The sequence below is a fragment of the Cyphomyrmex costatus genome, unplaced genomic scaffold (genome assembly GCF_001594065.2).
Source record: "Cyphomyrmex costatus isolate MS0001 unplaced genomic scaffold, Ccosl1.0 scaffold33, whole genome shotgun sequence".
Taxonomy (NCBI): Eukaryota; Metazoa; Arthropoda; class Insecta; order Hymenoptera; family Formicidae; genus Cyphomyrmex; species Cyphomyrmex costatus.
Window position 1 is genome coordinate 1,293,603 of NW_017277450.1, and position 12,659 is coordinate 1,306,261.

At 35.9% G+C, this 12,659-nt stretch overlaps 2 protein-coding genes across 2 annotated transcripts in view; one reads left to right on the forward strand and one right to left on the reverse strand.

Annotated features, from left to right (window-relative positions):
* Ndf (Nucleosome-destabilizing factor) overlaps positions 1-12,659 on the forward strand; it is a 46,205-nt gene that overhangs the window by 6,195 nt on the left and 27,351 nt on the right. The gene's annotated exons all lie outside the window — the stretch shown is intronic.
* Positions 7,174-12,412, reverse strand: LOC108775889 (leucine-rich repeat and immunoglobulin-like domain-containing nogo receptor-interacting protein 3). Its single transcript, XM_018542345.1, has 3 exons — positions 9,628-12,412; positions 9,059-9,341; positions 7,174-8,739 (listed from the first exon to the last, which is right to left on the reverse strand). Exons 1-3 carry the CDS (start codon positions 11,427-11,429, stop codon positions 8,092-8,094), a joined length of 2,733 nt encoding a protein of 910 aa, XP_018397847.1. The 5' UTR covers positions 11,430-12,412; the 3' UTR covers positions 7,174-8,091.

Below are 12,659 nucleotides of genomic sequence, written 5' to 3' on the forward strand. Positions count from 1 at the left end.
TATATATATATATATATATATACACATACTCTTTTATTAATTATGTTTTATATTATAATTAATTATGTTTGTCTCGGAATTTTGTTTTTGAATGTAATATATCAAATTTTCAATCATTATATGTAATTTGTTATGTATGAAAAAGGATTGTTGAAGAAAAATCAAAAAGTACCGTAATAAACAATGAGATTTATTAACTTCAAAAACTATATGATACAAGTTGAGCAGATTCGCCGACGTCATCATCTCGGTCGAGAGAAATAACTCGGGATTATTTTCGCAAAAACGAACAAGTCGCTTTATTACAAGTGACGTTTAGGTCTTTTACATCGGAATTAAAGCGATTTAACCGCTTGGTCTCCTAATTTCCCAACGTGAATAATGCTAACAGCAGATACAGATTGCCGTTTTGTCCTTATTCCGCAACCCGCAAGTTTACGACGTAGGAAATGACAGTTTATGTTTCTGCTGTTTTTCATCATTATTTTTTTTATACTATTAAAGTATATCAGAATAAAAAATAGAAGAGATTGTTGACGGAAAGGTGCACAAAATATTTTTAGGTTTTAAATTTTGGAAGGTACTCCTTGGCAAGTTACATTGTACAGATACTTTGAACGGTATTGTGGGAATAACCGTAAAAATTATTTGGTATTTTTAACGATCGCCAAAATCACATTGAAAAAGTGTTTGATATTTGGAACTATAATTAATAAAATAATTATGGTTAGAAACTCTATCTTTATAATTATTATTATAGTGTTAGCAATAATAATTATATTTATAATTTTACATTAAAAAATAGATATACTTGACATCGAAAAAAATGACTAGTAAACTATGTTTTTTTATATAGAACTATAAATATAATTATTATGTTACTAAATAAGAGTAATTATTATAACAATAATAAAAAATTGAACTCCATAATTAATTTAGTAAGCAATTATAATCATTAGTATCGAATATTTTTTTTTAGTGGTAGTTCCGATATTACAAGAATAACTCTTTTGCCTACAAAAAAGTAGATCTTTCAAAAGTAAAAGGACTTTTCAAAAGGAAAGTAGTCACTTTCCTTCTTTGGGGTATCCGAAATATTTCCAAATATTGAACTATAACACAACAACTACTTGTACTACAATATACGAATGTATGATCTGATAACATTGATATATTTAACAAATTCAAGTGACTGGCAAACATTTTGTGAACACTCACTAAGTTTTTACTTTTATTGTACATAATTTATTTCCAATATTTTTGAGATTATTCAAATTTATGTGAATAATTATGTACTTGGATTAATCATTACTTTCACAGTTACTTCGGAGACTTTTGCCGTGTACAATTTATGCAATTTATTGTATCCAATAAACATATTAGATCGTAATGCAAATTCTATTTTCTTATATCAATAATTTATATCCTTCGAAGGTTTACAAATCACAGCGTTTAAAAGACTCGTTTGATAAAGTATCGAAGTTATCACAGGATGTCCTGAACAAATAATCCATCATTTCAGGGATACTGAAGACATCTTTTGCATAATAAGAAATTAAAGTTCCTCTCACTGTCACGTTACTAAAAGTAAACGTTTTTATATAATACGCATTACAATATTTAAACTTTTACTATAAAATTATTTAATTTCGAAAAGAGAGAATTCCATTTGTGAGTTAAATAAAAAAATAGAATAAATTCTATTATTTATTTTCTCTAATTTTATCTTTGATAAAATAATTTTATGATAAAATATTCGATCTGTAGTGGCATAATTAATTTTTAATACGTTAACATGTTTTCAATTTTTAAGAATGACAATAAAGTTTTTTTGTTTTTTACCGCTTTATTTGCAAAATCAAGAAAAAATTTAATGCAAAAATTTATACACTTTATATTAAAATATGGTAAAATATTTGATTAATGATAAGATTATTATAATTTTATTAAAATAGCGTACTCTTTCGTAATTCTTTCCGAGAACTATTAGATATATTAAGCATTACTTGTTATTAAATACTTTCTCGTACTTAATAATTATGCCACTGAAAGCAGTTATAAGCAACTACGCACGATTACTTCAATCAAATTTCGATTTTTACACAACTCAATCATGTTCTCATCATTGATAGCGCTTTTTTATATCATTAATTTTAATTTACACGCTGCACATAAATGTGTTACCTCTCCATTAAGGCTTCGCGGTTTTTTATAAACGACGTTGTATATAAAATAATATACATGCTGGAAGCATAAGTACTATTATTTGACATACGAAGAAGACAGAGAAAAAATTCGCCTAAGATTCGATGTGTCGCACATGACGAGAAATAGCTAGTTAAATTTTAAACTATTCTCTAAGTGTAGCAGAGTTTCTCTCATTTTGTTGTTTCTAAGAATATTCTGACATAATGTGTATAATAGATACCCGTTTAATTAATATTAAAAATACGCCGAGTAAACAAATCTGTCGGATTTTATTGATTTGGAACAAAAATTTGTAGCATTACTTTATTTATATTAGAGTAGGGCGGGGCTTTTTTGTTCATTTCTTGCGATAATTATGTTTCTGAACAGAATATTTTGATTATTTAAAGGTTGTGCTTGTGCTTTCAAGGAATAATCATGATTGTATAATGTAATTATAAGCACGTCTCTGCAAAGAGATATTGTTTGCTATTGTATACTTTTGTATTACTTTAAGTTGAAACTGACGGAATAGTCCCGCCCTACCTTATGTTTACATGTTTTTTTAACAAAAATTTGGCAATTGCACCATTTGATAAAGTAAAGTTTCAGCTTTAGGAATGTCTGTTTTTTAAATTGCAGTATGACAATTTTTTAACGGAGTCATAAGCAATTTAAAGTCAAAATACTCCTTTTATTTACTCCGCGACAACTTAATAACAAAAAATCATAAGAAAATTTAAAAAAGAAATGATTTTGTGGAAAAAATTTAAATTTCACGATAAAAAGTTAGAAATTTTCGCAAGTCTTTTGGGCACATGACAGGTCCACAATTCAAGACATAATGTCTTTTCGAAAAAAGTAGAGATTTAAAAAAACGAAATGAATTTAAAATACTGTGAAATTCTTTTTTTAATTTTGTTTATTTTTAACGAAGTTACAGTTGGTTAAATTTTTGAAATTAGTAGTGTTACTAAATTTTATTTCAATTCAAAGTATTGCTTCGTACATTTCTCCGTATATAATACTCTTAGATAAAAGAATAATATAATATAAAGGAAAACAGTATTAATCTATCCACAGTCGAGCATGTTAGTCAGAGTTGAAAAGATTATAATAACTATGATAATCTCTTTAATCATATGTTTACCAAACTGATGATTATTAATTGAACATTAATTCCAAATACTTTTGATGTTGATTACATTTGCATGCGATAATAGTTTTTTTAATGACATTAAATGCAATTATTTTGCTTTCTAACAGAAAAAGAACTAATAAAAGTCAAACTGCAGATGGTATTAATAATTACTTTTTTTAAATTGGAGTTACAATGGATGTCCTCATTAGAATGTAGATATTTTCTAACGTTCTCTTTTTAAATTAAATTTTGTTTTAAGGTATTCGCAGTAGATCGATAGGTTTGGTAAACATAGAAAAAGGCAATTATATTAATGTAAATTAAAAATCCATGCGTATAGTTCAACTCTTACGTCCTCTTAACATTTTAGATTCAAAGTTTTTCGTTTTTTTTTTCTATCAAATTAATTAAATAGTTTGGTAACCTTCAAAATAATAAGACTAACAATAAGTATCGTGACATTGGGAAGAGGAACAAAAGAAGATAATTATAAATTAACTCACGGTTTTGCCAAAAGCTTCAACAGATATCGACATAATTGTATGGAGCGTTATCAGAGACTATTCATTACTTAATTGTGCCACTTTCAATAAATTCTAAATTGTATCTCCTAGACTTTTCATCTCTATTCTGTAATTATTAACATTGTCGGTATGTGTATATATTGTTGTTGCAAAGGTTTTACATAATAAAAAAGGGTAACCATATTGACACACTATTGTTAAAAATTACAAAATAGGGGCATTAGAATTTATTGCCTTATTTATTTTATTACTATTTGTGCGATACACCAAAATTGGTGTATGCACGCAAGTGTATTGCTTTTTGTGAACCTAGTTTCATTTTAAAATAAAATTTATTGCAAATGAGAAATACGTTAAATATCAGTTCGTCCAAATTCTTAATAAAGTTACGAATCGAATTTATAACCACAAAGTGTGAAATCTTGCTTACAATTACCACCAATTGATTACGTAAATTATAACAAAAACAACCTTTATTAGCGCACGCGAGTATCTGCGAGATTTATGCGACCAGATACAATTAGGTTGATCGATCGCACTATTTGTATAGAGCTACTATTTTGATTAGTCGGTTTGCGACCAAATACCGGATCTAAAAAGAGAATAAACAATCGAAAAGTATTCTTTAATAAAAGTAGAGATGTTTCCTTATTAAGAGCTTGAATAAAAATTTTATAAATATTATAAAATTTTTTTAAATAAATATTTCGGTAATTATAAATATTAAATATTTGCGTGTAATGATTACATTTCCAATATGGAATTAAATTAATTATTTTATGGATATTGTTAAGAAAAATTCACAATATTTAATCATTTTTTTTATATACAAATGTGCTTTGTATATAAAAGATATCACATATATAAGTAAAAATTCAATTTTTTAAAATAAAGGTATTTCTATAAAATAAATAATTTCTATTAAAATGGATGTTATATTTTGTATTTGGATGTAAGCATAATTGTCTTCTTATGTTTCACTGCAATGCTTTTCTTATTCAGTAACATATGCTGAACTTTGACATTTTTTAATAACATCTAATGTTCTTATGATTTAACTTTGCTCTTCGCATTCTTACCGTATTTTTACGTGTTTCAGTCAGAAGCCAGAAGCTGTTCGCATAATAATTTTATATATTAATACTGCTGCGAAAATCATTGTGATTAATGCCGTGGTAATTTAAAGGTTTATTATAATTTAAAGGCATTATAATTGCAACATGTGTACACACACACACACACTCTGGTTTACTTGTAAACAGAATTCAGCATTTACAAAAGTAATTGTTCTATGGCGACTTTTAATTTTGATATAAATTTTTAATTGATTCATATTACGTTGTAAATTCTAAATATCATTAAACGATTGTTGATGTTGAAGATAATTTATCTTTACTGAACATTTATTTAAAAAATAATTACTATATATAAAATTATATATGATACACGTGTCCGGATTCTGACGATAACAAATATTCTTCTATTTCTCTCTTACTATAATGTATACATTTATTAAAGTTTTCTATTGATTTTTTGTAAAGCCCACCGGTCTGTGAGACACTATTAACATAGAAAGTAATGCATTTGTTTATTTCGTGATGGATTACTCCGATTAATTATATTGAAAAACATGTTTGGATAGTCGGTAATTTTATTTCACACATAATTTTTCACTGAGAAAAAAACGTTATTCCAGCTTTATCAAATTTGAGTAATCTATCTGTTCCACTCGGATTTAGCTTAGTCAGGTTTCTTTCGGTGTAGAATAGGATTCCCCTTACGATCACCACGATACCGAGACCAACTACATGGTTTTTACCATAATTCTGCTTCGTCTTGCGTATCCCGTGCACGGCTTCCCCCTCCGTCTAATGGAAGAAGCGTGATAAAATTTTATCTCTCTTGCCGTTGATGTAATCCAAAAATAACGATAATACTCTTCTGGCCGCGGTCATTTTACTTTCCGTTTCGTTCCATTAGTATTGTTGTTATAGGTGTCTCAATTGTTTCTGTGATCGACAGTAGTTATATAGATAATAATCGATGCATGTGTCCTGAAGTCCCGTGATTTTTTCAACACAAAAGCATTGCATTTCTAACGATTGAAGTTTACGATTTCCTAACGAGAATGAAAATATCTAAACTTGAGGATTTTTTGGGATCTTACGTCCTTCAACTATATAAATTGCCTTGCCAGTTTATGCTACGTCTATTAGAAAATAAATATTATTACGAACTATATTTGTAAGCAGAATTTAAACAAAACGTCTTATAAATTATAATTATCGTTTCTAATGTATTTTTTTAAATATAAAGTTTCAAGAAATTACTTTTGTGTAAAATAATTTTAAATTAATCTCTCATTTGCTCTTCGCGTTTTCCTTTGATTTTTTTTAAATTAATCATTTATACACAAAGATGTTACTTTTTATGAAAAGCATTATTTTTTTCTGTTTTGTAGAATTTGTGGATTTAAATTTAATAAAATCTAGCTTTGTATGATAAGAGTTAAATATTAAATTAATTCTTTTTAGAACGAACTCATTTTTAAATGTTTTAAATGAAACTGTTTTATTACACTGTAAAAAATGATTAATATATGTTTATAGTATTTTGAAATCATTAATACTTTCTGAAAATTTATTATTTAGTTGTTATTCTGTAAGTAGTTGGCACAGAATTTAAAACTAAAATTTTTGTTAAATTTTGTAATTTGTAATTAAATTATAGATTATTCTGACTATTGTCGCTCTCGCGTCTTTCTAACTCAGTTACTGAATGATAAATCTATGTATTATTTGGAGATACTCTCCCGATGATTAAAGTTCGCGTTAATTGAATGGCTTACAAGTTAGCAACTTCGTTAATTAGCAATCGTTAATTAACGCAGTTAATAATTATTATCTTTTTGTTTAGCACGCGCGTCTCTAAAAAAGAAAATATGAAGCTTTCAATATATTTTTTTATAAAGTCTGATTATGATATGGAATTTGGATAGGGGATTAAGATGTAGATGCTTGGCGACGATTCGTTAGAATTTATTCAACAAAGGAGTGCATTTTGGTAAAATTTCTGTAAGAGCATTATTGTTGCAATTAAATCTGTACATACAATTTTTTTTTCTCTGAAACACTGCTTTTGTTTAAAATATTTAACAGGCAATATAGTTTTTTTTTTAATTATAATTTTCTTCTTTCGCTTTTTTTTTGCCGGATGGTTCGAGATATGTTGTGTAATAATTGAAAAATTAAGTACGTACGTTGGTTACTTTCTGGCATGTTTCCTTTTCTTTCTCCGATCGGCACATTTATATCGCGATCAATTTGTAATCTATTACGCTAAACACAAATAATTAAAAAAAAAAGAAGAAGAAGGAAGGAAAGAACGAGCAACCGAACGCTGATTTTTAATTCGTGAAAAAATCGAGACAAAGAAAACGAAAGCAATTAAAATGAACCATTGCGGATTGATCTCGCTGCCTCAGTCTTTCGCAATGAGGATGATCCGATTTTTTTCGTGATATCACTGATACATAAACCTTTTCACGCACGCATTGCATATTTACAGAAAGGATTGATAATGATTCCTTGCGGAACTTGCAATCTTAAAACTTTTTGAATTGACAACTATAGGCGAAGTTACTTTTCCTCCTCATCGCTTATAAGAGGAAATTAATTTACAGTCAAGTAGACGAGGACACGAAATGTAATTCGCGTGTTTCTTTCATTTTATTTTAAAATTTTTATCTTTTCGGATAATAATAATCATCCAAAAACGATGACACTGATGAAAAAAGCACACGTCGCTTAATGAGAGACGGACAGGTTGCAAGGTCGATCATATCAAGAGTAGTCCTTGAAAGCTGTCCGTAATTTTTTTTTGTTCTCCTAGATTAGCACATGCACACACTTTTTCTTGCGATTGATCATCATCGACAGTTATTGATCTCGGTAAAGGATCTCCCGTTTCTTGGCACTCACACGAGTTCTTCTCGTATTGTCTTCTAGAGCACTCTCCTTATATCAGTCATATAGTCAAAAGCGGAAGAAGCTTCAAGCGATCTCCTCGACATCGAAGACACGATTCTCACTTATCGGATGCAGTGTGGCAATGATACTTTCATTACACCCCACTCCTGTTGATTGTCCGAGAACAATCTCTCTTCTAGTATTTTCTCATAACTTAAATGATAGCAGGAACCCATTCTTGGCCACTTTAACGCGCTTTAATTTCTACCGGCTAGAGTTTAGTCTCATGTGGAAGATCAGGTAGACTGTTGCTAGGTGCTAGAAGTCCCAAGACCTCTGGAGTTTCTCTCCGGGATTCCTTAGCCAAGACTGTACCATTAGAGCCTTTAAAAATTGGCTTGTCGTTCTCGTAGTTCTTGTATAGTACACTGCCATATTCGTCGATACATTGCAGTATCGACGAAGCGGGTAACACTGTAGGTGGCCCTAAAGGTGGCGGTGGATCGTTTTCCTCGATGTAATTGATATGAATGCCTTCCATCATGTTCTGGCCGTGCGGGCTGGTTGACGATAGCTCGGTCGGCGTGTAATACTCGCTGTTGACGTCCTCCAGACTCGCTCCCGCCACCAGATTGTCAATCTTCGCTTTGAAATATGTATCCATGCTGGTTAGGTCGTCTTTGGTAGGATCGAATACCATGGAGTCGCTCTTGCCGCACGAGCCACTTCGGCAATTGTCGAAGTACAGATTTGGCAGGTTCTCCAGCACTTTAGCCAACGTCTGCTGCTGGTACTTGTAACTCTCGCGCAACCGCAATACCTGATGAGCGCTGAACTTGCGGATCTTGTTCCGTTGGAAGACGTAATTCTCGCGTACCCAATTCAGTTGACTGGTGGAATAGTCGCGTACCCTTTTCACCTGCGAAAGAGTAACAAAATAGACGTGACTAGATATATATCTATTGTATACGATCTCGCATTATATCGTCTTTGTCGTAACTAATGCGCTGTACGACTTTCTTTATCCTCTTTATGTTTCCTCTTAATGAAGAATCGTTTTGTCAATGTCGAAAAAAGACGTGTACACAACAACGTGTCTAATGAATTTTTTGTTACTTCACGTGTTGTAACTATATTATAATCAGATAGAAAGTGAATACGATAACAAAAGTAATTAAGCTAATTACGATAAACACAGTCACACGCAAAAATCTCTATGGGGGATTTGCCTATCGTACCTGATCATAGTACTGATCTCTCAGCGCGGTCAGATGGCTGGTACCGTAATCCCGTATGTCTCGTATATGTTGCATTTGACCCTCATAGCTGTCGCGGATCCATTCCACTTGCTGAACACAATTGTCCTTAATTCTATGCACCTGCTGCGTGTAGTTCTCTCTTAGTCTCTCGAGCTGCTGACTCTTGTACTGCTCGATGTTGTCGAGCATTTGGTAGATCTGCTTGGCCCGTGGAGTCACGCCCACGCGTCTGCAGCACATGCACCACTTGATGCATCCGCACCTATGAGATTCACAAAAAGGGAAAAATGTTAACGAGAGAGTTATGAAAGAAATATAAGAAGTCGGAATCGTCAGGTGGAGTTATTGATCGAGTCTTGACCTTCCGTTGACTTGTTCGCTTTACTCGTCAAAGTTGACGCTCTTGACGAATACTATCACTCGAACTGTTTAATGACTCTATTGACCGATACATGCAGGCACACGACACAATCGTGAGGACATTCAAGAAGAATATTTTTAACATACATTCTCGCGCATATATTCCACGTGTTGCTATGAATACTCACTTGAAGAACAAATACCGCAGCAGCTGCACCATTAATGTCAGTAGAAGAAACGCCACGGCGCAAATTGCGCCGACGAGGATACTAAAGATCTTGATATTATGCAAGGTTATCGGGTCCATGTGCAGCGTTATGTAGACGGTCTCGTTGGCGATTGGATTAACGGCCGTACATTTGTACTTGCCCACGTCCTGCCGCAACAATGTTGCAATGTAAAGGGAGCCATTCTCTAAGACGCGAATGCGGTTGTCATCGATAACCGGCCGATCTGTCCGCCAGCTGTGCACCTTCGGATGTTCAACGAATGCATCGGGAAAGCCTGGATCTGGTACCCAATGGAGCACTAGACCGCTCGGAGTTACCCAAGTCAAGGAAGGCGCGGGATTTCCACTGAACTCGCATTCCAGCAGCACCGAGCTCAAGAGAACGTATTGCTGAGTTTTGGTAGCTTGCACTAGAATTGGTGGACTGCACTCGAGGTAGCGTAATGTCTGCAGGATGTCTATGGTGCTGTCCACCTCATGACCGCACTTGAGTCCACTTTGGAAAGCCGCACGCAGATGTGCCCTGCTTTCCGCCCATTTGACGAACCAAAACATACGGCAATCGCAAGCCCATGAATTGCCCTGCAAATGTAGCTCGTTCAGCAACGGTAAATGCGCTACATTCGCAGGCAGAAAAGTCAACTCGTTGTTACGCAAATCGATTCTACGTAAGGACGGTGTCTCATTCAGAGTCAACTGGCCGATCTCTCGTAACGGGCTATTTGTAATTTCTAGTGTCTCCAACTCGGTCAGGCCAGCCAGATTTTTGTTTCGGAGGTTCTCCAATTTGGTCCCGGATAGCAGAAGAGTCCTAAGCCTGCTGACAGGTCGCCAGATGTTATCAGGCAGCGATGAGATCGGTAAACGACTCAGATCGAGCCATCGGAGATTGATGAGGCTTTGAAACGCGGTACCCGCGAGATGCGCGATTGGATTACCCCCGAGATCGAGGTGTTGCAAGGCCGTCAGGTCGTTGAAGAGACTACGTGGTAACGCGTCGATTTCATTGTTGGCGAGATCGAGCACTTTCAGTTGTACCAAGCTGGAAAATAGCCGCGGCGGCAGCTTTGTCAGCCGATTGCCGACTAGTCGTATCTCTTGCAGCTGTCGATTTGGCTGAAAGCTATGATCCGGCAACGAGACTAGTCGGTTACGGCTGAGATCGAGTCGTACGAGCTCTTTGGCGGACGAGAACGCCTGATAGGGCAGTACAGAAAGTAGATTTGCCGCCAGACGAATTTCCTGGAGGTGACCCAGATGATGAAACAGCTGCTGCGGCAGCGCGACCAGCCGATTCCCGGTGAGGTTCAGGTACTGAAGTTGATGCAATGGATGGAAGACGTCCGACGGTAAGTCGGCCAGCCAATTATCACCTAAATCGAGTCGTTCGAGATGCGGGGTAGCTCTGAACACGCCAGATTCCACTTTCTCGACGCCGCTCGACGACCAGATCAGCCGTCGCAGCTTGGCGGTCCTCTCTAAAGCGGTCGCCCGAATCACCTTCTCTTGGACATTTCTCAACGATACGCTCGTAATGTCTCGTGGTAAGACGACATTGGAGAAGTTGCGCCCCACGCATCTCAGATTGCCACCGTTGTTTGTGTCTACGCACTCGCACCACTCGGGACATTCTACTCGCGACGAGGATGACGACAGCGTGTCCGAAGGTGCACCCGCGACTCGCACCGTTACTACTACGACCAGAAAAACCAACCACCTCAAGCGTGGACCATCACCTCCCCTTGCCACCCGCACCCGCATTCCTAAAACCTGCAATGTGATGATTTGTACGAGTACAGCGATCTCCCATGTCCTGACGGGTGAGCGTTTTCTCGCGAGTGACTTTCTCGAATTACGGTCTCTTACGACCGCTGTTCTTTTTTTGCCCAACTAAAGGACAAAGATTTTATTTACCCGTAAACAGATTATACTTTTTCTATCTCTTGGTTTTGCTTTCTCTCTTTATTTCTTACACTGCCAATAGTAGTTTAAATATATCGATCACTTTCGACCACGTGTTCGCGAACGTTTCGCGTCCATCACCTTTCGCAACTCTAAGAACTCGCTCCCTCCACTACCTACTGAGAATCACAATTCTCCGCAGGCTATCCCGGGTATGTCGTTCCGAGAAAGAAATCGGAACGGGTAGTAACGAGAAGAGAGAGTCATTGGAATCTAACTATTTGCGAGTAGTCCGGCAGTATCGTACTTCGCAACATCGAGATGTCTTCCGACGATGACGATGCTAACGGTGGTGGCAGATGACGGTGCGTGGGTGATGATACTCCCGTCGGTGCCGTTGCCGCGTTGCGCCGATAACATAATTGCGCCCACCGCGTACTGTACGTGTTGTGCACCGCGTTGCGCGTTGCACCGGGGATCAGACTTATGAGGAAAATACCAGGTCTGAGTTTATGGAGAATGTTAAACCTGCTACCGATACTCGCACGCACGCACGCACGCAATAACGTTTTATTTTTCCTTCTCTATCCCTCCTTTTTCTCTCTCTCTCTCTCTCTCTCTTTGTCTCGTCTTCTTTCTTTCCTGTTATCCTACCGCCGGACGCGATAACCGTCTGCGTCAGTGTCTGGCGTTGTGTGCAGCAACGCCGCGGTCGCGCACCACTTGACACGCGTGTCACATGACACGCTCGTGCATATCGCGCTCCCGGCGGCCGGCCGCGTCCGCCTTCCACACATCAGATGCAAAAACCGACTATGGAGCGGAGCTCCGGCCACGACTGTACCGGAGCGGATTCTCCTCGTGGTGAGCGCCGGTTTGAGCAAACCGGCAACGTCGCCTATTCCCCAGTCGGTTGGCGCCGACGCAGACCTTGCCAGTATGTACTGTGAACAGGTTTAAGAGAGAAAGAGACAGAGAGAGCGCGCATGAGAGAAAGAGGGAGAACTGCTATGAAAGAGTAGCTCAACGAAAGGTACAGAAGGAAGGGAGGGTTTCATGTAGAAGACAGCCCTCGGCAATGACTGTGTC